This window comes from Pelodiscus sinensis, chromosome 10, assembly GCF_049634645.1.
Source record: "Pelodiscus sinensis isolate JC-2024 chromosome 10, ASM4963464v1, whole genome shotgun sequence".
NCBI lineage: Eukaryota > Metazoa > Chordata > Testudines > Trionychidae > Pelodiscus > Pelodiscus sinensis.
In genome coordinates this window covers 3,514,387-3,539,951 of record NC_134720.1, presented here as the reverse complement: position 1 = coordinate 3,539,951, position 25,565 = coordinate 3,514,387, and the positions used below count along the sequence as shown (strand labels likewise).

At 59.0% G+C, this 25,565-nt stretch overlaps 2 protein-coding genes across 8 annotated transcripts in view; one reads left to right on the top strand and one right to left on the bottom strand.

The window, feature by feature from the left end:
• The window catches only part of SENP2 (SUMO specific peptidase 2), a 38,810-nt gene extending 29,717 nt beyond the window's left edge, over positions 1–9,093 (top strand). For all 6 annotated transcript variants that reach the window (XM_075937344.1, XM_075937345.1, XM_075937346.1 and 3 more), the window contains 7 exons: positions 2,232–2,390; positions 3,943–4,074; positions 4,512–4,715; positions 4,845–4,924; positions 5,891–5,975; positions 7,488–7,583; positions 8,452–9,093. In XM_075937344.1, coding sequence (XP_075793459.1) covers positions 2,232–2,390; positions 3,943–4,074; positions 4,512–4,715; positions 4,845–4,924; positions 5,891–5,975; positions 7,488–7,583; positions 8,452–8,514 — 819 coding nt within the window. In that variant the 3' untranslated portion in view covers positions 8,515–9,093. The remainder of the gene's footprint in view (positions 1–2,231; positions 2,391–3,942; positions 4,075–4,511; positions 4,716–4,844; positions 4,925–5,890; positions 5,976–7,487; positions 7,584–8,451) is intronic.
• Positions 9,094–11,310: 2,217 nt separating this feature from the next.
• IGF2BP2 (insulin like growth factor 2 mRNA binding protein 2) overlaps positions 11,311–25,565 on the bottom strand; it is a 61,485-nt gene continuing 47,230 nt past the window's right edge. Inside the window, exons 11-16 of one of the 2 annotated variants that reach the window (XM_075937340.1) lie at positions 22,646–22,714; positions 18,871–18,987; positions 17,637–17,711; positions 16,739–16,870; positions 15,450–15,563; positions 11,311–12,988 (exon numbers count right to left, since the gene is read on the bottom strand). In XM_075937340.1, the coding sequence (XP_075793455.1) occupies positions 12,893–12,988; positions 15,450–15,563; positions 16,739–16,870; positions 17,637–17,711; positions 18,871–18,987; positions 22,646–22,714 (603 nt within the window). In that variant the 3' untranslated portion in view covers positions 11,311–12,892. The remainder of the gene's footprint in view (positions 12,989–15,449; positions 15,564–16,738; positions 16,871–17,636; positions 17,712–18,870; positions 18,988–22,645; positions 22,715–25,565) is intronic. The other variant, XM_075937341.1, reaches the window with a different exon arrangement.

The following is a 25,565-nucleotide window of genomic DNA, read 5'->3' as shown; positions in this document are numbered from 1 at the left end:
TGGAAGAGCCCTTGTGATATTGGGCTCTGCTCCGCATGCTGAATCTGCTCAATTTCTCCTCTTGGGAGCTCTTCAGAAGCGGAGGGGGCGCCTCAAATGTAGCATTTATTGGGGTTCATCCACATCACTATAGGATACGCTTATTACATCATTAGTCCTTTCTCAGCTAGATCTTGCTGTTCATGCATTTCTTTCCTGATTCGTGTCTCCAAAATTAAGCTTAGAGCCACAGTTAAGTTCCCAGTTTGTAAACCAGGGAAACTTTTTTTTTTTTCTAGCTACTAAGATTCTTTCAGGATTGCTGCATTTTAAATTAATTTTAATTCGGATTTCCTAGACTAGAAATACACCACCATTCTGTTCTGCATACAGTTGTTTTATATTTACCGGTATTTTGCTTGCTGCATGGGTCGGAGGATGTGTCTAAAATCTGTTTTTTAAATAGGCTAAAACTGTCTTTATTATCATGTATCCAGCCCGTGTGGGATACTCGGGCTTTTTAAAAAAAACAAAAAATCAAACCCAATCACGTAACCCTTTAAGGGCAGAGAACCTCCCCAAACCAAACTGCTATAGCTCTCTACCTCGGTAGGCTTTTAATAGTCTTGTATGATCTTCTCAAATTGGAGAAATACAGCCTAAAAAAATGTACTAAGGGTGGTAGCACAGCTGGATAGAAAGTTGCTCGGAGTAGTAATCAGTGGTTCATTGTCAAGCTGAAAGTACATAGCGAGTGGAGTCTTGCAGGGATCTGTCCCTGGATTTAGTTCTGTTCGATATCTCAATGATTTGGATAACGGCAGAGACTGCACTTACAAAATTTGCAGACTGTACTAAGCTGGGAGGACTTGGAAGTGCTTTGAAGGACGGGATTAGAATTCAAAATGGTCTGAAGTAAATAGGATGAAATTGAGTTAGGACAAATGCACAGTACTGGGCGCAAGATGGAAAATCAGCTGCACAAATACCAACTGGAAAAGAACTGCCTAGGAAGAACAGGGTTCTTGCTCACAAATTAAGTCACTATATAATACTCTTGCAAGAAAACACCCAGTCATTCTGAGAGAGATTAGAAGGAATGCTGTAAGTAATTTTGCTGTACTCAGCATTGATAGCTCCTCAGTCAGAGTACAGTGTCCAGTTCTGGCACCACACTTTGGGAAATGGAAATGATTAAAGGCCTAGAAAGCAGGACTGATGAGGATCGATTTGAAAAATTGGGAGGAGGGATAACCTCACCAGGGACATGTTTTTCAAGTAGGTCGAGCAGGGGTGACAATCTGCAGACCAAAGGCCATGTGTGCCCCAGCTAGGCGTTTTGTTTACCGTTGCCAGGTTCTGCTGGTTTCTATCTGCAAATGTTTTTCCTACCGGTATTTCTAAAGTGAACAAGGGCATGTGAGGGGAGGTGCACGCTGACTCTGAGCCATGTGCTCCCTCTGCATCCCATAACAGCCCTGCTACGGTACACTCGGCACCCTCCGTGCATTCTAGGTGCACAAGTGCAGTGAGCAAAACTACCCTGACCCGGGAGACTGTCTTGCTTATGACAATCTTGCAGCCCTCTGACATGGAGGGCCACTAATGCGGCCCACTTGCTAGCCTAGGTTGCCCGTTGCTGGTGTAGAAGAGTGTTAAAAGAGGAGGATGATAAACTGTTCTCTCTATTGACTGAGGGCAAGACAAGAAGTAATTGTCTTACATTTCGCTTGCTGCAATTTATGTTGGACATTAGGAAAACTTGCAAACTTGAAGGGTTTAAGCACCAGAACAAATGTACCCAGAAGTGATGGGCAGTGTCCATCAATGGAGGTTTTTAAGACTGTTATACAAATGCCTGTCAGGGATGGATACTTAGTTCTGCCTCAGGTACCTATCGAGGTCCTGCCTACATTACTTTGATGGTCATTTTGACTCTGGCGAATGTCCCGAAACACTTTCCTCTCACTTAGCATTACTAGCCCATTGCAGCTAAATCTTAACATTTGCTCCTCTCGGCCTCCCATTGGGGAGGCGGTGCCAAGCTATGTGTAAAGTAAGCTGGCTCCAGCGACACATTTTACGTAGCTGGAGTGGCATACCATAACCCAGCCTTCCGGGCCTAGTGTAATCTGATGGTGGAGAGTGTTTGGGTGTTTCCACTTGGAATTTGAATAAAACTGTCCTAGTACACACGGCAACAAATCACAATTTCCTGTTTCCATGCTATTGAGCTTCTGTTTGTGTAACAGAGATGGCTGGAGGCTGACCTGTCAAAAGAGGTGTCAGTTCGGTTATGCCTGGGCAGCAGGAGCTCTGCTGTAGCCAGAAGGCCAGCTGCACTAGTGGTGAAAGAGCAGACTTGCCCAGGCCCACAGAAGAGCTCAGAGCGCCTTCCTGAACTCACCGAGGTATTGTTGGTTTTGGTGTCCGGGTTGGGAGAGGAGACCTGAATGGGATGGAATAATTGGGGCTTTATTACACGTTCTTTGCGTGTGCCCATCTGCTGCCAGATAATGTACTAACCGTGGTCCAGGGGATTGGGGCGCCTAGGTGCCCCTTCTAACATGGAGTTTGGCTGCTCTTGCCTGCTAGTCAGACCTTCCAGTTACTTGGAATCGGGCCATTCTGCTAACCACTGGTTTGCAGGGAGCCAGCAGCACAACACACGAATGCTTTTGCTCAAGCCTTTCTGAACTGCCTGATTGCGTTCTGTGTGTACCTTGGTAGATGCTCCAATACCAGAAATAAGAGTGTTTCCCTTATTCGTCAGCTCAGCTCAATCAGAAGTACTTTGTTTTTAAACAGATCAAAATCTCTCTCCTGCTAGAGTGAGATTGAACATTACCTGTGATGGCTCTAACAGCGTGTATGATCAAACACAAAATACCTCCTGACTGTCGACATGGCTGCCAATACAGCCACTAGAACAGCGGGGGGGGGGAGGAGGGCAACCTGGGGCTTTGCCTGCTGCCCCTGGACACCCCTGGCTGCCCCCCTTCCCCACGTGCCTCTCGTACACTGGGGCACCGGAGCCCCACCTCTCTCCCAGCACTTTCAGAGCACTTGAATCGCTTTATTCACACTGTTGCTGTCCCTCCCTCCTTCCCCAGAGCTGGAACCCCGCAATCAGCTGTGGCCCACTAAGGTAAAGGAGGGTCCCTCCTGCAGCCTACCCACTAATATGGCAGCCCATCCCTAAACTAATATTCCCTGGTACTCCCTCTCAGATACGTCCCCAAATCTGGACTCGAGTAAACGAAAGGGGAGAACTGAGTTTTGAGCTGAGGGGCCCTGCTATCAGGCCAGTTCCAGTTAAACAAAGCGGTGGTGGGTTGACCTCTAACGATCACAAGGCCCCAGTATTGCATGAGACAGGCGGCTTCGCCGAAACGCTACCTTTTTGCTGTCTTGTTTTCAGCTCTGCTGACGTGCGCGTTTTGTTTTTCGGTTTCTGCATGATGTCCCTTTTCTGACTGATCGGCATTGATGGACTCAATCACTTGCAGTGCTGGTGTTAGTGTGTAAGAGGCTTGATAGAATTCAGTAGACTCCCATAATTCCTTTCAGTCCTCAAGAAAATGACTGAACTTCCAAACCAGAGCCAGTATAAACATCTCCGTGGTTCTGAGCTGGTAAATCAAAATGACTGAAGCACCATTTAAAATAGCTTAGAAATGTAACCATCCATGTTACTAGCACGGCAGGCGTCTGTGTGGAGCGCCGGCATGGACAAACTCAACAGAAGACGCTACCAAAGCTAACCGTCCTCTGCTCTGAAACGAACAGTGATCTCCTGGGCCCCCAGTGTCACTGTGTGGCCAAACTGTTCCTCCTTGAGTAGGCTTACGCCTCCACTTGCATCCCTTTTCTGCGTCCGCGTGAGCCCCCCGTTGGCATGCCCCATGTGCTCCCGAGTTCAGAACTTGCTCGCTAGTCACGTCATGGAATTGCTCATTTCAGGAGATGGAGAGAGAAATCACAAACGCATTAGGCTATGGCCAGGAGGATGAGATCCTGAGCAGCGCCTTTAAATTAAAGGTTACTCGTGGGGACCTCCAGACTCTCAGGAACCATCACTGGCTCAATGACGAGGTAAAATTCATCCAATAGGAATGTGTGTGTTCCACGTGCATGTGCTAAAATGCGCCCCAGTGTCCTCTGACTCTTAGCTGTTGATGGGTTCTAATTTTCTGATCCACACCTCGGTTCCTATAGGAATAGCTGTAGGGTTCTGAAAGCTGGGCCTTTAAGAGGAGCAATACTCCCGAAAGTGTCTCCATCCCTCTATTATGCTGCTTTCAGGAGTTCGCCACTAACTTAAGATCAGATTTACTTTGGGGCGTGGGTGAAATAAGTGTGTTTCCCACGGACTTGCAGGAAGGAAGTTAGTTCAGGAGTCTAACTTGAGATGAAGACGGTGTTGTCTCTTCAGATTGTAAATTCTGAAGAATTCAGCATACAAGGCTTAACTTTAGCAGGCAGATATGAATGGCCCTTCCATTCTCTGAACTCTACTCTCTGTTGTCTAGGTCATCAATTTCTACATGAATCTTCTGGTGGAGAGAAATAAGCAGCAGGGATTTCCAGCACTCCATGCTTTCAGTACTTTCTTCTACCCCAAATTAACTTCCGGGGGTTACCAGGCAGTGAAAAGATGGACCAAAGGTGTGGATCTCTTCAAGCAAGACCTCATCTTTGTGCCTATTCACCTGAGGGTACACTGGGGATTAGTGGTGAGTCACTGGCCCCTCCTTGGAATGGGAAGGGAAAGAGCGCCCTGAAAAAGCTTTAGTTCTTGCTCTGTAGGCAGCACGGAGTCTTTGGCTACATCGGTCGCGTTCATGTCTGTCTTCCAATCACAGGTAATAGATGTCAGAAGAAAGACCATCAGATACTTTGACTCGATGGGACAGAGAGGCCACAGTATCTGTGAGATGTTGCTGTAAGTAGATGCTTAATGGGTACCTAATTGCATTTCACATCCTCACAATGCATACCATACTCGCTGGAAAATGTGATTTGTGTAACACGACTTGCCCCTAAGGGACGAGAATCTCTTCCCTGTCTGGTCACGGCCAGTAATGTGCGAATTGTAACATCATCCAGCTGCTAATTCTATTCTGTCCTCCCTGGGACATTCGAGTTTTACAAATGAGCCATCGTTGAGGGACTTGTTAAAGCTCTTGTGCCAATAGAAAGATGATAAAGTCCATTCTTCTCTAAGCACATAACCTCCACCCTCTTCATAGGACCAAGAACCCTTCCTAAGAGAGATTTCATCCTCTTACCCGAGAGACACTCACTTCTGTGTTCTAGTTCTTCTGCTGTTTTTTTGCCACTCTTAAGTAACTCACCAAGCATAATCCTCTCGCAAGCTCTATTGGGACTTTGGAGTTAATTTTTGTGTAACTAGTAATTTTTCTTTCAGTATCCTGGGTGAGTGTTTGTTTGGCACGGACTCTTGTGTAACACCCGTACTTGCTGGTTAACGTGTTAAATAAAGTCACCCTGTACATCTCTCCTCCCCCCCCCCCCCCCCCCAATCTCTGCTGGAGATGGATTCCTGAGGTAAGGGTGAATCACTACCAATCTCTCGTGCACCTCACTTTTCCTGGCAGTACCTCCATATGAGACCCTAGTGCAGTAAAACAGGGTTCCTGTGATGTCTGTAACTTGTGATCCAAAAATCTCGAAAGTAATTTACGTAGGAACTAGTCACGTTACTTGTGGGTTTTCCTTTTACATAGTGTGATTCTATCCTGTAATTCTCCTTCCTGGTTCTTTGGGTCACTGGTGATTAATTAGCAAAGACCTTGTTATGCAGCTTTACAGACTGTTGGCCTAAAACATGCAGACTTTTGATTAGAAATGTCTGATGCCTCTTTTTTTTTTGTTTTGTATTGAACAGCCAATATCTGCAAGAAGAAAGCAAAACCAAGAGGAACCTAGATCTTGATCCTTTGGAGTGGACACTTTACAGCATGAAAGCACATGTATGTGAATAGTGTTTGTATTCCGTCCGTGTGCTGCCACCTAGGAGCACAGATATGTTCCAGAGAACCCATTCTAAGTTTTGGAGGGGTGTTTATGGGCTTTCTCCAGTGCCCAGGATGTATCGTGGAAACCGTGGACTCTCTCTAGCAGTGTCTTATTTGATTGGCCTTGTCCCACCTGCTGCTCTTCTGACCCTGTGTGGCTCTGGAAAAATGCTGGCAATCTGGAGTGGACAGGAGTCCTGGGAACAGCTACTTGGCTTTTTTCCTTTGGTCAATAAGCTGGTGATGTCTCATTCAGCTGGTTTTAATACATCGATTTTTGGGTGCTAAATCGCTTCTGTTACATGCTGCTTGAGACACCTCTTTCCTCCTACAAAGACTGCTTCAAATTATCGCTCTTGTCCCGGGTCTTCTACAATAAATGTCTGGTCTGTTGTGTTCTGCGACTGGCTGTCTGCTGTGACCGTCCAGCGCTCGGTTGGGTTTGGAGGCAGTGGGGGGGAGGGGGGCGCAGGGGCGTAGTCTCTGGTAGCACACGTGTGAGCTCGCATTGCTCTGCCCCAGTTCTCCAAGCTTTCCAGGGCTTTGCGTTCAGAGCGGCACTGAGGAGGCCTGTGGAGCTGTGAACTCCAGCTGCAGATGAATCGCTCTTGTAGCTTTGTTCTCGGGGTGGGAATTCATACAAGAATATAAGAACGGCCAGGCTGAGTCAGACCAACGGTCCGTCTAGCCCGGTGTCCTGTCTGCCCACAGTAGCCCATGCTAGGTGCCCCAGAGGGAGTGAACAGAACAGGGAACCATCAAGTGATCCCTCCCATCAATCATTCCCAACCTCTGACAAACAGCGGCCAGGGACCCCATCTCTACCCATCCTGGCTAATAGTCAGGGCTCAACAAACTGCGGCAAAAACCATTCGCCAGCCCTGCACTGCGCATGCGCGAACCTCCAGTGAACGGGGTGACCGGCTGAAATCTACTCGCCACAGGTGAGTAGATAAGCAGATTTGTCGAGCCCTGCTAGTAGTCATTGATGGACCTAACCTCCATGAATTTATCTAGTTCTTTTCTGAACCCTGTTAAAGCCAGGTGCTCTAGGAAGGCAAAGATGTCTGAATACTTAATAGCTCAGCAGGACTCCCACAAAAGAGTTGTGGGGTAAAACGGTGCAGCAGCCCCAGGCCAACAGCCACATCCTCTGGCAAGGAGTTCCACAGGTTGATTGTGCGCTGAGTGAAGGCGTTGGGGGGAGCCATGACCGGGGCCTGGAAAGGGTGTGCTCTAAAGACTTGACAGCTGCAGGACCAGAAATGGCACCTGGGGCAGCTGGAATTACGTGGTTGGGGTGGTAAAGTGGATTTCCTGGCATGGAGGACCAGCACAAGCGGCTCATTAGAATGCTGCTGCCCAGTAGGAAAGACCATGCACTGCACTGTGTATCTCACAAGGATGGCAGCTTTCAAGTAAGGTGAAGGGACTAACATGCAACTTTTTCCCACTGCTTCCTCGCAGGAAATCCCACAGCAGCTGAATGGCAGTGACTGCGGGATGTTTACCTGTAAATATGCAGACTACATCTCCAGAGACAAACCCATCACCTTCACTCAGGTGAGAGACGCTCTGAAACTGACCTGTCGGTGCGTTTCCCTCCCGCCTGACTCCGCTAGTTACGCCCTAGGCTCATCTCGCTAGTTACGCCCACTTACCCCATGGGCCCTGATCGGGGCTAGGGCCTCCAGGGGCTGCTGTAGCCCTGATAAGTGGGCCCTCCAGCCCTGGGAGTTGCATTCCCTGCCTTTGCTTATGTCCATTTACCAGGCAGCATGTCTCAGTCCTTGGGAGGAGGGAGCTGGAGCTCATAAGAACAGCCAGACTGGGTCAGATCAAAGTCTGTCCAGCCCAGTATCCTGTCTGCCCACAGTGGCCAATGCCAGGTGTCCCCGGAGGGAGTGCACAGAACAGGGAATCAAGTGATTCTTCTCGTGTTACTGATTTCCAGCTGCTGATAGAGGCAAGGGACACCATTCCTGCCCATTCTGGTTAACGGCCATTAATGGGCTTAATCTCCATGAATCTATCTAGCACTTTTTTTGGAACCCTGCTTTTCACAACATCCTCTGGCAGGGAGTTCCAGAGGTTGACGGGTTCGTAGTCGTCACTTGACCTGAACAATGGCATCTTCAAGGCTCCTTTCCAGATTATCAATATTTTAACCTGTGCAGAAGCTGTTTTCAGTTGCACTGGGCTTCTTGTAAAGGACACGCTCATTCTCAGACACAACATTAGTGTGTTTCCATTCTGGTCAGCATTTTCTGCCCCTTGGGAGGGGAAAGCTGTGGTAGAAAGCCATTGCATGGGAGCTATGGGGATGCTGCCTGGTAGGGTCGTGATTCGGTCTTGCCTGCAGAATGTGGACGAATACTTAGTGATCTCTTTCGCGCTGGCTGTGTTTAACGGAGAGTGTTTTTTCTTTTAGCACCACATGCCTCACTTCCGCAGAAAGATGGTCTGGGAGATACTCCATCAAAGGCTGCTGTGACCCTGGAGGGAGACGCTGGCCCAGTGATACTGTGAGCCACCTCAAAGTGGCGATTAGCCCTTGGCTTCACTAATTTGTTTCAATGCCTTATGTCTAAGGCACCTGAGCTAACGGCTTCGTGTCCTCGGAGCGGACTGTCAGTTGTTGAATGACATTTGTGTGGGACATGCCAACACGTCCTAGCCGCCCCACAAAGCTCTCACGCGGAGCTGAGACGCCGGAGGGCCTGGAGTGGGTGGTTCATCCCCGAGTCCCAACGAATGGCGCCGCTTCGGACTGGCAACTTCTCGTGCGTCACTGCTGCCAGTGGAACTGCAGCGCGCTCTGGCTGGCGCATCTCAGGTCTGCTTCCCAGGCCCCGTGTGTTTAGCCACTGGGGCCAGAGGGGCCTGTTCTGCTGCTGGGCTTTAGAAGCCTCCCCTTGATTCCTAAACCCGGCTTTGGAGAGCCCCTAGGAATGAGGCACTTACGTTTTGATTTGTAACAAATCCATGGCGAAGCCCGTGGCCGGGGCTGTTTGTTTCAGGAGGTGTGAATGTATTTATTTTCTTTATTAAAATGGAAGTGTGCTGTAACGTACGCCCGGGCTCGGCTCTGGACTAGCCTGCGGGAGGAGAACCAGCTCACTCGAACTGCTGCTGGTACCTTGGGTGCATCGTGCGCTTTGTGCCTGAGTTCCCCGTGTGTAGCGGGACACAAGCCTGCCTTTATTTCACGGGGGATAGTGAGCGCGCAGTCGCGGCTGTGACGTGGTTGGTCACCGGAAGCGAATACTTGCATCTGTGTGTCCACACGGCCTGCCTTCCTCTTTGGCTGCTTTCCGGTCCCTCGGCAGCCCCCCTCGCAGCCCAACGCAGCCTGGGTGGAACCTTGGTCTTCCGACAGTCCCGTCACTCTTCCCCCAAGCCTCTTTGCACAGGCAGCTTATGTAGGCGGCCATGACGTGCGCTGTGGAAGGTGGATGGTCCTGCAGGAGGAAAGCGCGCTGGTTGCCTGGCAGTGATCTCTGTTCAGGCAGGGTTATCAGGGAAGGTGAACTCTACCCAGCCCCTGCACTAGCATCATCTGGCTCATGGGCTTCCTGGGAATCCTCTGTCCTGTTTCCAAATGGCACTACAGCCGTGTGCAGACCAGGGCCTGCGGGGAGTGCTCAGAGCTCAACACGCTTCTCCCCAAATCACCCCCATGCAGGCCAGGGTTAGCAGGCCCTTAATTTTGTTATTGGGACCCTGGCCCACCCAGTCGTTTGCTCCTAAGTTGGTGCTGGGGTTCAAGGTAGGAGTTGCAGTAGCAGTCCCTAGGGTCTAAAATAAATGATACAGGGCAGTAGTGGTGGTGGCAGGGGGCCGGCTGCGTAGGAAATGATGACACCTGCTCTCATTTTGAAATGGTAATTGTAGAACCAATTACAGCCCAGAGCAGGGAGGCAGAAGTGCCACCCTAAATCGCTGCCAGTGGAGCTAGTTAGTTTTCACCCTGGGGCCTGCTGCCTTGTGCCAGCTCTGATGCATAGTGGGAGGGGAGTAGTACTAGCAGCCAAAGGGGGGGGTGGTCTTTTTTCACAGCCCACGCAGGAGCTCCAGGGTCCCCCCACACCTCAGCTGGGCTTTCCTAGGGCCCCTCCCAGCAATGTGAACTGCACAACACAAGTAAGATCCTGCTCCACCCCCAAAGCCAGGGTGGGCAGGGCTACCTCCACTAGCACTGCACCCTGCCACCTGCTGGGGGAGAGCTACAGGTCTACCCCCTTGCCCTGCCAGCCTGTGGCAGGAACCTCTCTCGGGCTGGCGAGCAGCAGCCCCATCTTGCTCAGCAGCACCACCGTGGTCTCAAGCCAGCTGGGATGAGCCCATAAAGCAGCTGCAGGTGTTTTAAACCCCAGTGCATGCATGTGGGGGCCTGTGTGCTCTGGGCAGCCCAGGGAGGGGTGGGGGTGTGAGAGAGAGATGGCATCAGAATGGGCCTGAGCTGCAGGGCAGCTGCCCCGGCTAAGCGCCAGCCTCACCCTTTAGCACAGCTGTTCCCAAATGGGGTGGGGCCCACACTGGATCACATCCCCATTTTAATAGGGACACCCTAGGCCTTTCCCCCCAATGTGGTGGCCTGCTCCCACACATGCACCGGACTCTCCAAGGGCTGGACTTGGGGGGTGACAGGCCAGGTGCCCCCAGCAGTGACGGTGCAGGCTGCTGGCGATCCCGGCTTGCAACAGCGCCTGGCCGACTCCAACCCGCCCAGAGCCTGATTTTACATGAGCAACTTGTTTTGCTTGGCCAGAGCGACCCATGCTAACCAGCAGCTCCCCCAGCCCCCGCAGGGGCCACGGTGATGAGCCAGGCAGACTAGGGCCCTGCCTAGCAGCTGCAGCACACTGGGGTCTGGGGAGGGCTCAGTGGCCTCCCTAAGGCCCAGCTGGGGAGTGGCGCATCATGTCCTGTGCCAGGCTGTAAGGCCTGCAGTGAGGTAGGGGCCAGGCGCTGCTCTGTCCTGGCAGGATTTGCATGGGGCTGGGGCTGCAGAGCAGCTGGCTCGGAAGGTGGGGTGAGAGCCGGCACAAGTCTGGCCCCAGGGCCATTCCTGTCATTTGGAGCCGCCTGGCTGGTCTAGCAACTTTGCGGGAGTGGCTGCTTTCTCCCCCTCTGAGACCGCTCCCTCCCCTCCCATGTTGCCAAGGTTCCTCTGCCAGGGCAGGGCACGGGGGGGGGGGGGGTGCGGAGGACCTGGGGGGCGCGACTTGGCCCCTGTATTGCCCACCCAGGCGGGGGCGGGAAATGAAAAGGAATACCACGGGCAGGCTCGTGTTAGCTGGATATATTTCTTTTTTCACAGAACACTGTTTGCAGTAGAGGAAACTGGCGTTGCAGTCTGTTGGTACAATGGTATGTTCACAGCAACCAGTCCATGGGCGTCCTTTAGCACAGAAAACTCCTGGCGTGTGCACTAGCAAAACCCCGGGGTGGTTCTTCGAGCCTTTCTGGCGCTGGGCGGGGTGGCAGCTTCAAGGTGTCTCCCAAGGAAAGGCTCTCGGCTCGCAGAACGAGAAGCGAGTCGCCCTCGCCGCACACGCAGGGCGGCGCTGGCTCCTGCCCGGGCAGCTGACTTGGTCTCGATTTTTTTCCAACTCATTTTTATTAAAAAAATAAAAAAATGCTCCAACTATCAGTTTTACAAGGCATACAAAATCTCTAAAAGGGAAACACGAGGGCAAGGTGCTGAGGTACGAAAACACCTGAGGTAGTTTTTTTTTTGTGTTTTCCCTCCCCCCCCTTCTTCAAAAAGAAAAATAAAATTGCCATTTTCATGCCCTGAGCCAACAACATCGTGTACGGTAGTTGTCTCCCCTCCCCCCGTTAAAAGAAAGAAAGACTCCCCACCCCCCCAGCCCCACTGCAGTGTCGTCTTGCCCCCAGGGGCTGACCCAGCTGCATGGCTGGGGGCACCAAGGCTTCTCCTGCTTCTTTCTTTCTTTGCAAAATGCTCAGACAGGTACCGTGGTGGCTGGGTTGGGCGAGAACCCAGGTGGAAGTTGTGGCTGGGTGTTCCTTGCGTTTGCGGTCGGTGGTGTGTTATATAGAGCACAGCGGATGGGACGGTGGAGACAGACAGAGAGCGCGTGCGAGGGAGGGACCGGGAGAGGATGCAAAAACCAGTGTGGCATCTGTGAAGCGCAGAGAAAGGGGGAGGCGAGCTAGACAGAGCTCGAGAGAAAGATTCCTCTTCTCAGAGACGGTATCCCTTGTGTTGGCACAGACAATCCCAACGCTGCTCTTCCTAAAGCCTTTACAGAACCCGCCACTTTTACCCTTTCGATCGTGCTGCTGACAGTCCCTTCGGTCTACTGTAGGTTAGGTCTCCCCAGGGTTCTGCCCTGAGCGGGCTACGGCGGCCTGCTTTGTCGGAGAACCACAAGCTCCAAAAAACAAGTAAATAAAAAAAAAAAACAACTTAACCTTTTACAAAATGAAAAGTGGGTTAGTTTGGTTACAGCGCTATTCGGTCTAAAGTATCGTCAACGGTGCGAATGCCACGTCATGCACTGTAAAACAAAAAACTCCCCCCAGCTACCGCGTGGCCCCAGGCACGGGGAGCGGGCGCTGCCGGGGGGCTGCCTGCCCCGTCTCCGCCTATGTTAGTCCAACTAAAGGGATCACGTCGCGCTAGTAGAGAGGGGAACGTGGAGGTTGTGGCTGGGAAGAGTCAGTCGGCAGGGCCCCTGCGGCGGGGCGACGGCAGCGTGAGTGGGGTGGAGCCCTCCCCTGCCCAGCCCCGGGCAGAGCGTTCTGCCTCAGGAAGGTCTTTGGTTGGCGCCCCACGCTGGCGGCCTGGCAGGCGTTGGAAGGGCTACATTCGTCGGTGGCTGCGGGCTGGCGCGGGCGCCTCACTTGCTGCGCGGGAGGGAGGGGGCTCCCTGAGCGTGTTTCTGCTCCTGCCGCTTCACCTGCTGTACGATTTCCCTGATCTTGCGCTGTGCAGTCTGCAGGCAAAGCGAGAGAGAGACAGCGCTGCAGGGCCAGCCCGAGGCAGCCCCCGCCCCGCCTGCAGCTCCCAGAGCAGGACAGAGCCAGGCCTGGCGCCATGTTGGAGCCAACGTGCAAGCTACCAGGGCGCAGGGCATCCACGGGCCCTCAGTGCTGGCTGGGGCTGACCCTCGCCCCCCAGCTCAGCTGTACGGCGCCAACACGCCCGTGCTGCGACCGCCACCCGCCCGCCGGCACGGCCACGCCCACAGCACCCAAGCCCGTCAGCCCAGGATTGGACCTGCCCCTGTCATAACCCCAGACCGACAGCCCTGCAGGCGGCCAGCTTGTGGGTCCAGCCACCGGCCGCTGACAACCGAAGGCGGCAGCGAGGCCCTGAGAGGCCAGGCAGCTAGTCAGGAGGGGGGACCGTGCCGAGACGAGGCAGCGCTGGGAGAGTCGACCCGGGCTACCAGCCCCGCCACCCAAGCGTTCCTGGTGCTCTGACTGGCCACGCCAGCCGCCGTTCCATGCTGAGGCAGTGAGCAGGTTGCTGGCATTAGGGGTTACTCTGGGGCCCCACAGGAGTCACTAAGGATACGATTTCGGAGCCGTCCGAGGAAGCTTTCTTTGGGCCAGGGGTTGGCACCTGAGGGCCCCAGCTACGGGGCACCAGGAATCCCCCTCAGGGGCTGGTCCCTTGAATCCACTGCAGACTTTGGGTAAGCAGAAAGGTCTGGGTGCAGCGACCTCTTAGGCAACTGAGGCCAATGTCCCCCGAACACCAGGCCCGGGCAGGGCTCAGGTGACTGCAATTCTGACCCCTTTGCGCACGGGTCAGCGGGGGGACCCAGCGAGGGGCCTGGCGGTCAGTGCCCAGGGGCTCCCCGGGGCACAGGATGAGGGCGGAGGTGGGCGAGGCGGCTGAGTGGCCAGTTACTGTGGCTGGCGTGCGCGAGGGGCGTTGCTTGGCCCATTCAACAGAGGTGCGTGCGCCTGCCACTGGCACCAGTGCCGGCAGCTCTTTCCTCAGCAGCACCCGTAGGGGAGCCGGCTCAGGTGCCCCCGGCCTGGCGCACACGCCGCGCTAGACAGGGCGCCTCTGGCCCCTCCGGCCCTCCTTGCTGGACAACGGCGGAAGCAGGTCAGGAAGGCACCTCAGACCAGCCCAGTTCCAGAAACGGGCAAGCGCCCTTTCTTGGGGCGCTGGCTCGTGCCCGTTCGGCGGGGGGGGGGGGGCGGGGGCGGGCATGACTGACTCCTCAAGGCAGTGTCCTCGTGGGCTGGCGGTGGGCGCCAATGACCACGCTGCAGCCCGGAGAGGAACGCGGCTGAGGAGGCTTGCGCTCTGCTCGACTGTGCCCTGACCAGCGCCTAGGGGAGGGGGGCCGGTCACCACGGGACCGGTGCCGATCAGCCAGAGCGGGGTGCCAGCCCGGGGCAGCTCACGGAGGCGCGGTGGGGAGTTAGAGCCGACGAGCCTCGTGCCGTCCATTGGGGGGGATGGGGGGGGGGCGTGTAGCTCTGAACATCTGTGCCAAAGCCCCAGGGAGCCCCATCTGCTCCCTTGGTGGGCTCAGGCCCCACCAGCAACAGGCCGGCTGCAGACTCGGCAGCTCTTGCTTCAGAGGCGAGGCCTGAGAAGTTCCTCGGGAGGGGAACGGTGCTTCTGTGGAGACCGGGGCAGTACTACGAGTGGCTTTTCCCCCGTGGCGCAGTCCCGCAACCCCTGGGAGAAGACTCTCTGGGTGCCTGCAAAGCCTCGGGCGTCGGCAGCAGCCGGAGCCGGTCGACCTCACATGGAGACTGGACCAGGGAGCGAGCAGAGGGCGCCTGAGGCATCTGCCAGCCAAACAGGAGTGTCCACCAGTGCCGACATGCTGGGCTGCCCTTCTTGGGCCCAGGAGATGTGCCCTGGCCTGGCCTCAGCCTGCCGGAGGCCCAGTCCCCACGGGGGTCCTGTGCTAACTAACCACTAAGATCAGGAAACTGGCTCACAGGAGAAACTATTTACAGCAGCGACCGCCCAGGGGGAGGGTCCACGCCCCATCCCTGGCGGTAAGGAGGAACTGAGAGTGGCAGGGAGAGGGGTGGAGGCGCCCTATAGAACGAGGCATGGGCGTGTCCCTCTAGGGCGCCTGAGCCGGCTCCCCTACAGGTACTGCGAGGGGAACTCTCCCGGCGCCGGTGCCTGGGGCGAGCACACACGCCGGCATTGGATGGACCAGAGCAAAGCACTCGAAGAACAGTCACAAACCAACGGCTTCCATGTTACAGAACAGAACCGGTCCCACGTCCAGGGAACCACGCGACACTCGGGAGAACAGCCGTGTGCTGGGTTCTGTGTGGATGGGGAGCCAGGCCCCCCAGCACCAGGATGTGGGGAGACAATACAGACTGGTCCCCCCGCGAGGGGCGGGCCGATCCCCCTCCTGCCCCAAAACCCTGTCGAAGCCGAGAACTCTGCCCACCGCGTACCTGGCTGGCGAAGAAATGCCCGATGATTTTCACCACAACTTCCTCGTTCTCATCGGGCGTTTGGTCGCGGGGGACGATGACTTCTGCGCTCGTTAAGTTCTGCAGTTCGTTCACCTGCGCGAGAGGCGTCGTGGCAACAGTCTGTGGGCACGGTGAACCGCGCCCGCCCCCAGCCGTTCCCGGGTCTTCCTCAAAGCCCGGCCAGCAGCCGGACAGGCAGCAGGGGCCCCCCCGCCCCCACCTGGCAGAGTCCAACCAGCTGCTCAGAGGAATCTCCCCCCTCTTCTCTCACGTCTCTGCACTTTGCTGAGCTTCCTCTGCTCCACTAGCCCCCTGCCCGCCGGGCCCCCAGCCTGCCAGGCTCCCCCAGCGCCCAGCACCGCTGGTTCCCTGGCCCTACGGAACGAGGCCTCCCACAGGCGCTAAGCGTGGGCAGTGAATGGCTCTTAGTACCGCCAGGTGCCCAGCACATGTAGGGAAGGAGGCAGGGGGCACAGTTTTGGCCCAGGCATCGGGGCCTGGTGCCAGCGGGGGCAATGCCAATCCATCCCAGCTCTGAACACAGCCCCTCCTGCCAGGCTGCAGGCCGGGTCTGCTCTGCTGCAGGGTCACAGCTGGCTGGGTTCCTGCGTGTGTGCGGGGATGTGGGGGAGGGTGCGTGTGGTTATGCTGGGGTGTGGGTTGTGTGCGTGGCTGTATCAGGGTATGGTTGTGTTGGGGGGTGTGGGTTGTGTGCGTGGCTGTACCGGGGTGTGGTTGTGTTGGGGGGTGTGGGTTGTGTGCGTGGCTGTATCGGGGTATGGTTGTGTTGGGGGGTGTGGGTTGTGTGCGTGGCTGTATCGGGGTATGGTTGTGTTGGGGGGTGTGGGTTGTGTGCGTGGCTGTATCGGGGTGTGGTTGTGTTGGGGGGTGTGGGTTGTGTGCGTGGCTGTATCGGGGTATGGTTGTGTTGGGGGGTGTGGGTTGTGTGCGTGGCTGTATTGGGGTATGGTTGTGTTGGGGGGGTGGGTTGTGTGTGTGGCTGTATTGGGGTATGGTTGTGTTGGGGGGTGTGGGTTGTATGTGTGGCTGTATTGGGGTGTGTTGGCTGTGTGTGGTTGTGTTGGTGTGTGGGGAGGTTTGTGAGGGGTGGGGGGGTGTGCGGAGGTGTGTGGTTGTGTTGAGAAGTGTGTGTGTGGGGGGCTGTGTTGGGGTGTGTTTGTGGGGGAGGAGGGTGTCCCGCGCTGTTTTCCGTGTGTGCTTCCAGCACACGAGTGCCACGCTGCCCCGCCCGCCGCAGGCTGCCGTACCGTTTTGCCACCTTTGCCGATCACGCGGCCGGCTGCAGAGGAAGGCACCTTGATGTGGGCTTCAAGCTTCACCTCTTCTTTGGGGCTGAAGAAGTTCTCCTCCTTCAGTTTGCCAAATATCCGGCCCTGGGCCTGCGGGAGGAAGCGCCGTGGTGAGCCCCCGGCAGCGCCCAGCTCTGTGCCCCGGGTCCTTCCCCAATGGCGCGGGCGCCCGTCTGTCTGCCGCGGGGCAGGGGAGAGCGGCCGACGGGCGAAGCCCCCGGCCTGGGAGGCAAGGCCCAGGCCCAGGGCTGAGGTGCAGGCAGCAGCTCCCAGCGAGCCACATTTCAAACGCTCTCAGCGCCCGGGCACTGAGCCCACTGGGACGCTCCCCGCCACTGGGCCCCCACACAGCCCCTCGTGCGCCAGGGCCCTGCACGCCCGAAAGCCGACACGGCCAGGTCGGACGGACACCGGGTCCTGAGGCAGGACTGGGGCAGGCCCAGGTAAGTAGAGAGCAGGAGCAGAGCGGTGCCGCCCCCTTCGCCCCCCCAGCTTCCTGCAGAATTACTGGGCCCCTGGGGCCGCAGCCCCCGTGGGTGCAGAATTCACCAGGAGGCTCTGCCTGTGCGGACAACGCGGCTCTGAGCTGTCGCCCTTCCTGCCTCCTGCTGGCCTCTCAGGGTGTTGACACTGAAGCGTAACGAGGGCACGTTAGCCTCTCGGGGACCCGCGCTCACTGCTCTGGCCCAGCGGGGCAGCCCGGGGCAGCAGGCTGAAGTGGAGCTCAGCTCCGGCTGAGCCTGGGCCGAGCACCCTCCTCTGGCTCAAATCGGGTGATGCAGCCCCGCTCCTCTGCTCTCCCCTGGGTGGCTCACTCTGTCCCCACATGCAGCCTGCCCGCCCGCTCCCCACTGACCTTAAACTGGGCTTCTGGGGGCCCAGTGATGATGACCATCCGCTCGCTGGCGTCCGGCCCCTCGGCTGGCGCGATCTGCAAGCCAGAGAGGTAAGTGGTTAGCAGCACCACGAGCCTGGCGCTCTCCCGCCGGCGCCTGGCTCTGCCCAGCCGCCGGACAGCTCCTGGACAGGCGGCAGGGCGCCCAGGCTGCGTCGCGTGGTATCTGCCCCCTCTCCAGGCAGCCTCACGTCACAGGCGAGGGCTCAGGGAACCAGGATCGCCCCCAAGGCAAGTCTGGCCGGAGACCGCCTGTCTCCTTTCCAGTGGCCCATTTCGGGGGTGCCGAACGGCCCATCCGGCCGGCTCCGCAAACGACCGGCTTCCTGTCTCAGGCAGGGAATCGCTCTCCCCAAAATCTGAACAGCCCTGCTCTGCCTTCCCGGCCAATCCACCCACGCCCGCCTTTCCCCCGGGCAGCTCGCGCGGTAACAGCCTCGCACAGCAGGCAGGTGTTATGGCAAAGAGAACAGGGCTCGGTCCTCAAAATATCAGCTCATTCTTACGTTGAAAATACGGTTCTGCACCTCCCAGGCCTTGGCTTCCCTCTTCCGCTCTCCCTGGCTGGCTGTCTCGGCAGACAGGTCCAGCGATGGCTGGGTAGGGAGGGTGTCAGAGGCTGGGAAGGGGGGACGGGGGAGGGATCCCTGGATGATTCCCAGCTCTGTTCACCTGGCATTGGCTGCTGGCGGCAGACGGGACAGTGCGCTAGATGAGGGCTGGGCAGTAATTTTTGATGGGGGGCGGGGGGTGTCACACACAGATTTTGATACGTGGTCAAGGCCCTCACTCTTCTATGGAGGGGGTGCCGGGGCTGGATGCAGGGAGCTGGGGATGCGGGTCTGAGAGGGCGTGTGGGTGAAGGGGGGGTGACCTGGCGCAGGAGTTTGGGGGCAGGGTCCAGGAGCAGGGTCTGGGTGCAGGAGAGGATTCTGGCCTGGGGGAGGGGCATAGGAGGGGGTGCAGGGTCGGGAGGGGGGTACAGAGGGTTTGGGTGGTGACCTGGGGACAGGGAGTTGGGGCGTGGGAAGGGCTGGGCTCCATGCAGTGCAGAGAGGCAGCAGGCAGGGAGAACGGACGGGGTGGGCTGCATGCTGGCCCCGCCCCCAGCACAATCTCTCAGCTCCCATTGGCCGACTCCTTTCGCCGAGCGCCGGCGCGGAGGGCTGTGGGCGGGGCCGGGCTCTTTGCTTACCTTGATGGAGGCGCCGGCGAATCTCGCCAGCTGCTTGATGTGCTGCCCTTTCTTCCCGATGATGGCGCCCACGGCCTGCGTCGGGATGAACAAATTCACCACCTCCTGCGCCGGCAACTGCGAGGGGAGACGAGACAGCGACGGGCTCGCTCGTTATTCTGCATCGCCTGGCGGGTCGCACCAGGAAGGCCCCTGGATGTCTGAGAGGCCTGGGAGGTTGCCGGGGCGGCGGACACAGCGCGAGGGGCCCGGCCCGCGAGCAGCACAGCGCGGCAAGCGGCAGGGCAGGGCGAGAGGAGGGGAGGCAGCCGCTTCCGTGCGCGCCGACCCGAAATTCCTGGGCGTCCACAGACCAGAGACCTTCTCCTGCTGGGGGGAGGGAGACGATCTTCCACGCCCGCTCCTGGCTCTGCCACAGGGGCGCGGACAGCTGGACCGACCGTGTGACGGAGCAGAGACGGGCCGGCGAGGGGCGGGACGAACCCCCCTCAGGCCACCACCGAGCGGGTGGGCAAGAGGCCAGGCCTGGGTCTGTCGCTAGGGCCCCGGGATCAAACTGCCTCTCAGTGGGTCTCCGCTCCCAGGCAGGGCTTTGCTGGAAACCCGGGACGTGGGCAGCACCAAAGCTGGGCCCCTGCCCCTCGGCTGCACCAGGGCCTGGCTAAAGAATTGTGGGGCCTTGTGCCCTATTCCCTGGGGGCCCCTCTTTCCCTGCCCCAAAGGTGGGGGGCGGGGAGCAAGCCTGCCCCACATCCCCTGCTCCAGCCGTCAGCTCTCCCCTCCGCACACAGGCAGGACACGGCTGCCACCTGGCCCTGAGCAGGGCTCGGTGCGTGAGGTGGGGTGTTGGCCTGTCCCGGCTCCGGTGGGCAGCAGGAATCGGGGAGCGGTGTGCCCTAACCCGAGGAGCTTTCTCTGCCTGGCAGGGTGAACGGTCTAAGGTGAGGCTGGCTCTCTGAGCGTGCGCCCGGGCCCCTAACATGACAGCCCCCCCGGAGCACGTTGCCACACAAGCTTCCCGCTGACGCACTGCCAGAGAGGGGAGAGCTGGAGGGGCCGGAGGGCAGAGCCTGCTCCTCTTCCAACTCCCCCTTCCCACGCAGGCCCCGAGCCCCCCCAGCTACACCCAGACGCCAGCCCGGTAACAGGGCTCAGGCGCAAAGAGACAAGTCGAGATCCTTAGAGCCGCCCGGACCTTGCAGCTCGTAGCTGGGCCCAAGGGGACTCCCCGGCCAGGCCCAGGTGAGAACAGGGCAGTGGGCCTCGGGGAGCCACTTCCGGAAAGGCTGGCCCAAGGCGTATTCTGTGCCTCGCTCACAGGAAACCCGGCGCAGCAACCCCCGGGGGCCGAGCGAGGGGCCCACAGGGAGGCTGAGCCGGAGGGCCCGGAGCTCACCTGCGAGTCTCTCTGCGAAGCCCCGAGAAAGTCTGTTGCCCCAGAGCTCAGCGCAGTGGCTAGAAACCCAGCCGGTTGCCGGATACCCTCACTCCCGTGCAGCCCCCTGGCTCAGCAGGTTTTCCCAGCGCCCCTCTGCTGCTCTGGCTCAGAGGAGCCTTGGAGAGGCAGCGTCCTGCAGAGCACGTGCCCCCGGGGCCCAGAAGGCGGGCGGGCGGAAGGGCTGGGCGGCGTTGCCAGCTCCTGGGATCTGGGCATGACGGGGGGTGGATCTCGGCCCGGCCCGGCCGTCCCTGCCCGGGGCTGAAGGGCTCCGATCTCCAGCGCTGGCAACGCTTTGGCAGTGCCTCGTGCACACCAACATGCCATGTTCAGCACCGAGTCTGGGGACCCGCCGCAGACCTGCCGCTTCTGAACCCACCCACCCCCAGAGCCTCGAGGTCCAGCTAGTACGGGGTGGGCGAGAGGCGGCTAGTAGGTTGGATCTGGCCCACAGTCGCCTCGCCGGCCCCCTTACCACAGCGCCACTCACATGGTGTTAAACAGCTGGCTGCTAACAGCGCTGCAAGCTGGGGAGGGACGGGAGAATTCGCGCGCTGTCCCCACTCCCAGCAATCCCGCAGCTCCCATTGGCCAGTTTCTAGCCAATAGAAGCTGAGAAATGTTGCTGGAGGCAGAGCCAGAGCGAACCTGCTGCCTCCCACCCTTCCCCTTCCCTGTGCTGGAGCAAAACCCCCAGGGAGCAGCCTGCCCAGCAGACAGGCAGGGAGACTGGCTCAGGTTCCTGCAGGGCTGCTGGCTGGGAGCCACCTAGGTAAGCGCCTCCCAGCCAGAGCCTGCCTCTGGCACCGCCAGCCCTCCCCCCCCCCACCGCTAACTACCTGCCCCAGGCCACCCTCTGTATCTTCTCCCTACCTCCTCCAGGTGGCAACTCCCTCCCAGCCCCTGCACCCCTTCCTACGCCCCTCCCCCAGGCCAGAATCCTCTTGCACCCAGACCCCGTCTCGACCCCGCACGTCAAGCCCCTGCTCCCAATCATAATCCCCTCCATCACTCACTCCCCACACCTCCTCCTGCACCCCGGTCCTCCAGCCCACGCTCCCTTTGCACCCCACCTGCCATCCCAGACCCCCCGTCCCCTCCACAAAAGTGCAGCCCTTGACCGTTTGGCGCGGCCCCCCCCTAAAAAAACTATTGCCCACCCCTGCTCTAGTACCACACGGTCGCCTGGGGCACTGGACGGTCCCCTCTTGTCTCTTCCCTTTTCCCGCCTGCATTTCTCCCTCTGCTGCTTCGAGCGACCTTCCCGTGCGGCAAAACCAACAACGGCGCCCCCTTTAAAAGGCTCCCCAACCCGACCCGGCGCTCTCACCCACTGCATTGCGCTGCACGCGGCCGGCGAAACCACCAGTCCACACTAATGCCCCGCATGGGGAAAGGGGAGGGAAAAGGCGCCCCCCCCCCCCCGTCAGGCTCACAGCAGGGCTAGCGGCCATCTCGACTGCCCTTCAGCGCAGACACCCTGGGGAACGCAAGCAGCACGGGAGGCAGCTCCGCACGCCGCTTTGCTTCAGCATTCGTGCTTTCGGCTGGGCCTGGCGGGGGGGTCTGGACACAGCTGTCCTGGCACAGAACTGGCACACCTGCCGCCACTGGAGGGGGCTGGAGGGAAAGCGCTGGGACTGGCGGGTGGGCTGGGATGCTCGGGGCGGCGTATGGAGCCCCAAGCCTGTGGTTCCCGTGAGGGGAACACGCGCGGCCAGAGCCAACAGCCGGGGCTCTTTCTGGGGGGGGAGGGGGTCTCTCGGCTCAGGCGGACAGGGCTGCCTTCCGGGCGCTGTCTGGGGCTGACCCTGCCTCAGCATCCCACCCTCCGCCGTACCCACGGGCCCCTCCCCACACAGGAAAGGTGCCGCCCTGGGTCCTTCACCTGCCCTTTAAACGCCTCCAGCTTCAGGCCCCTCCCCTTTTCTCTCTGAACACATGGGGGGCTGCGAGGGTTAACCCTGGCCACCTGGCTGAGAAGGCCCCGCCCCTCAGCCCTACTGGGCATGCTCCAGCAGGAGGCCGGCTATAAAGGCGGAACAGCGCCCAGGCCCGCCGAGAGGCAGGAGAGGTGCCCAGGCCGCGCGTGGGGGAGCCCTGCACGGGTGCCGTGGTGCGGGAAAGCGCCAAAAGGACCCCGCGTTTCCCTGCCGGCGTCTGGCCTCGGCAGCCTCGTGCCCAGCAGCTGCGTCGTGACCACCGGCTGCCCCACGGGCACCGGCCGGGCCCACGCGCCACCAGGGCCGGGCCGCACCGGAGGGCAGCGCAGCCGGGAGAGGAGCGCGGCGGCCAAGCGGGGCGCGCGGGGCCAGCGCAGGCAGAGCGGGCACTTACAGAGTGCGGCTGTGGGAAGGCGCCAGCGGGGGAGGCTCCGTACAGACCCGAGAGGTATGCCGAGGGGCTCTACGGCAGGAAAGAAAAGGACAGTCAGTGCGGCGCCTGGGCCTGGCCGCTGGGGATCCCCCCAGCCCCCGCAGCGGGGCCCTACGCCGGCTTCCCTGCGCCCCGACGCAGCGCCCCCAGACGGACCAAGAACCAGGCCTGAGCAAGAACAAAAATCCCGCCGGGGCCCCAGGAGGAACGTTGGCCCCTCCCCCAGCTAATCGGGTCTCAAGGGCTGATGTAAACACGCCCGGCTCTGCCGAAACCGATAGGAGCCGGGTCGTGCTCCGACCCCCCGATTCACAGCACCGCGGCCTGGCTGCTGCAGCGCGTTAGCTGGGCAGGGGGCTCCCCCATGACACCAGAATCTACCTCAGGCAGGGAAATCCGCTGGGGGCAGCCACGGGGGGAGACAAGGAGGCAGCTGGAGGCGCCTGGGTGAAGGGCCTGAGGGGGGAGCAGGCTGTGCCAGGCAGCCAGTCGGGCAGAGAGGAGGATGCCGGGCGTGTCTGCAGCTGTGCCAGGGACACCAGGGAGACCGGGCTCCCTGCAGCAGCCCCAGGAGGGGCGGAGAAGCGTCCCGCAGGCAGCTAGGCACGGTTCCAGCTGCGGGGCAGGGGCCAGGCAGTGGAATCACAGAACAAGGGCCGGGGGAAGGTGGGCGAGACACCGAGGCCTGGGCCACACGACAGAGGAAGGTCGACACGCGGCTCCCGCCGACGTCAGCGCCCCATGGTGCACGGCAGCGGCTGGCCACCCCTCTGGTCCATTGCGCCGCCCCACTGTAGGGCTGTGAAACAGACAAGCAAGGCTGGGGGGGTTCCCGGCTGGGGGGCTCCCGGCTGGGCTCTCGGCTCCCCCTGGAGCTGGCCACTCGGAGCCTGGTCCAGGGTCCCTGCTCTCTGCTGGGGGACTGGGCTCGGGGCACGGAGCTCCCCTCTGGGGATCGTGCCTCCCCACGCGCTTCCAGGGGTCGAGCGCATCTGTGCGCTGTAGCTGGATCCTGGGCAGCTGCTGGGCCCCCGACCGGGAGCCCCACAGGGAGCCGAGAGCCCCCCGCTGCTCCTCTGCCATCAGCAGAAGCCCAGCTGGGGAGGACACGCACCACAGGCCCGCGGGGGAGATGGTAATCACCGCAGGGGCTGTCAGCCGACCTAACATGGGTCTGACTCTAAGGGGGGCTCTCCCGCTGCTGCAGCCGGGCCGGGGGGTGGCTGGGCTAATGGCACATCGGGTGTGACAGCGGCCGCGTCCAACAGACCCGTTCGGGGCTGGGGCAGGTTTGAGAAGCAGCTCCCCGAGGAACGGCCGTCGGGAGCGGCTTTCGCCTGAGAAGCAGCAAGCGCTGCAGAGACAGGGCGAGAAACCGGCTTTCGCCAAAGCACCGTCGCCTGCCGGAGTTACAGAGACACGCACACGCACTCAAAGGCACCGGCAGAGAGGCACGGATACACAGACACACATTTTTTTGCAGTTAACAGGCTGGGTCTTTTCTGCACCATCACCCAAGTCTTTTGACTCTGACCGCTGGGACACTCCCCATCCCTCTCCGCTTGCTCGGCCACGAGGGTTTTCAGAACACAATAATGAGGTACATAAGCTCGGTCCCAGCTCCTGATGACACTCCAGCAGCTGAGCTGAAATCCTGATCCAGAGCGCTAGCTACGCCCTGGTCCCCTGGGGGTGGTTTTGCCTTGCGCCTCCAGCGCGCAGGGGCCGGGCCTGGGGTCGCAATCCCAGCTCTGAGAGGCCCTGCCGCCCGGGGAGTGGGGCCACGCCGGCATGGCTGGTTAAAAACTAATCCCACGCAGCTGGAAACGATGGAGTGATGAACACAGCTTCCGTGAACCCATCGGAGTCGTACGGCGGGCACGTCTCCTCGCAACCCCCCGCCAGAGAGCTCAGGCTGTCTTGGAGTTGCTCCAAAGGGGCTGGGAGGCAGCGCAGAGTGACGAGCACCAAAGTGCCCCACACCCCCTAACTCCAGAGCACGTTACACCAGCAGAGCGCGGACGAGCCAAAGTCACCGCGGAAGCCTGCTCCTAACAGGCCAGCCCAGGTAAAGGCCCCTCGGGCAGCACTGCCTTGTGGGCGTTCCGGGGCAGCGACGGCCACAGGCAGGCAAAGGCCACCAAGACCCCTTACACCCTCCTTCACAGAGCCCCCGAAAGGCAGGGCGGACAGGCCAGCCCCCTGCGTGGAGACGGACCAGTCAAGCTAGGCCATCCCTGGCAGGTCTAATTGGTTCTTAGATGCCTCCAGCGATGGGGGGCCCCACAGCTTCCTTGGGAAGCCTCATCCGGAGCTCAGCTCCCCTCAGAGATTGCCCCTAATCATAGAATCACAGGGCTGGAAGAGACCTCAGGAGTCATCAAGTCCAGCCCCCTGCCCAAGGCAGGACCAACCCCAACTCAATCAACCCAGCCAGGGCTTTGTCAAGCTGCGACTTAAACACCTCCAGGGATGGAGATTCCCCCCCCCTCCCTAGGTAACCCAGCCCAGCGCTTCCCCACCCGCCCAGGGAAACAATTTTTCCTAATGTCCAACCTAGACCTCCCCCACTGTAACTTGAGCCCATTGCTCCTTGTTCTGCCACCTGTCACCACTGAGAACAGCCTCTCTCCAGCCTCTTTGGAACCCCCCTTCAGGAAGTTGAAGGCTGCTCTCAAATCCCCCCTCACTCTTCTTAACCCAAATCCCTCAGTCTCTCCTCATGGGTCATGCGCTCCAGCGCCCTCATCATTTTGGTTGCCCTCCGCTGGCCCCTCTCCAATGCGTCCACATCCTTTCTGTAGTGGGGGGCCCAGACCTGGACACAACACTCAGATGTGGCCTCATCAGAGCCGACTAAAGGGGAATAATCACATCTCTG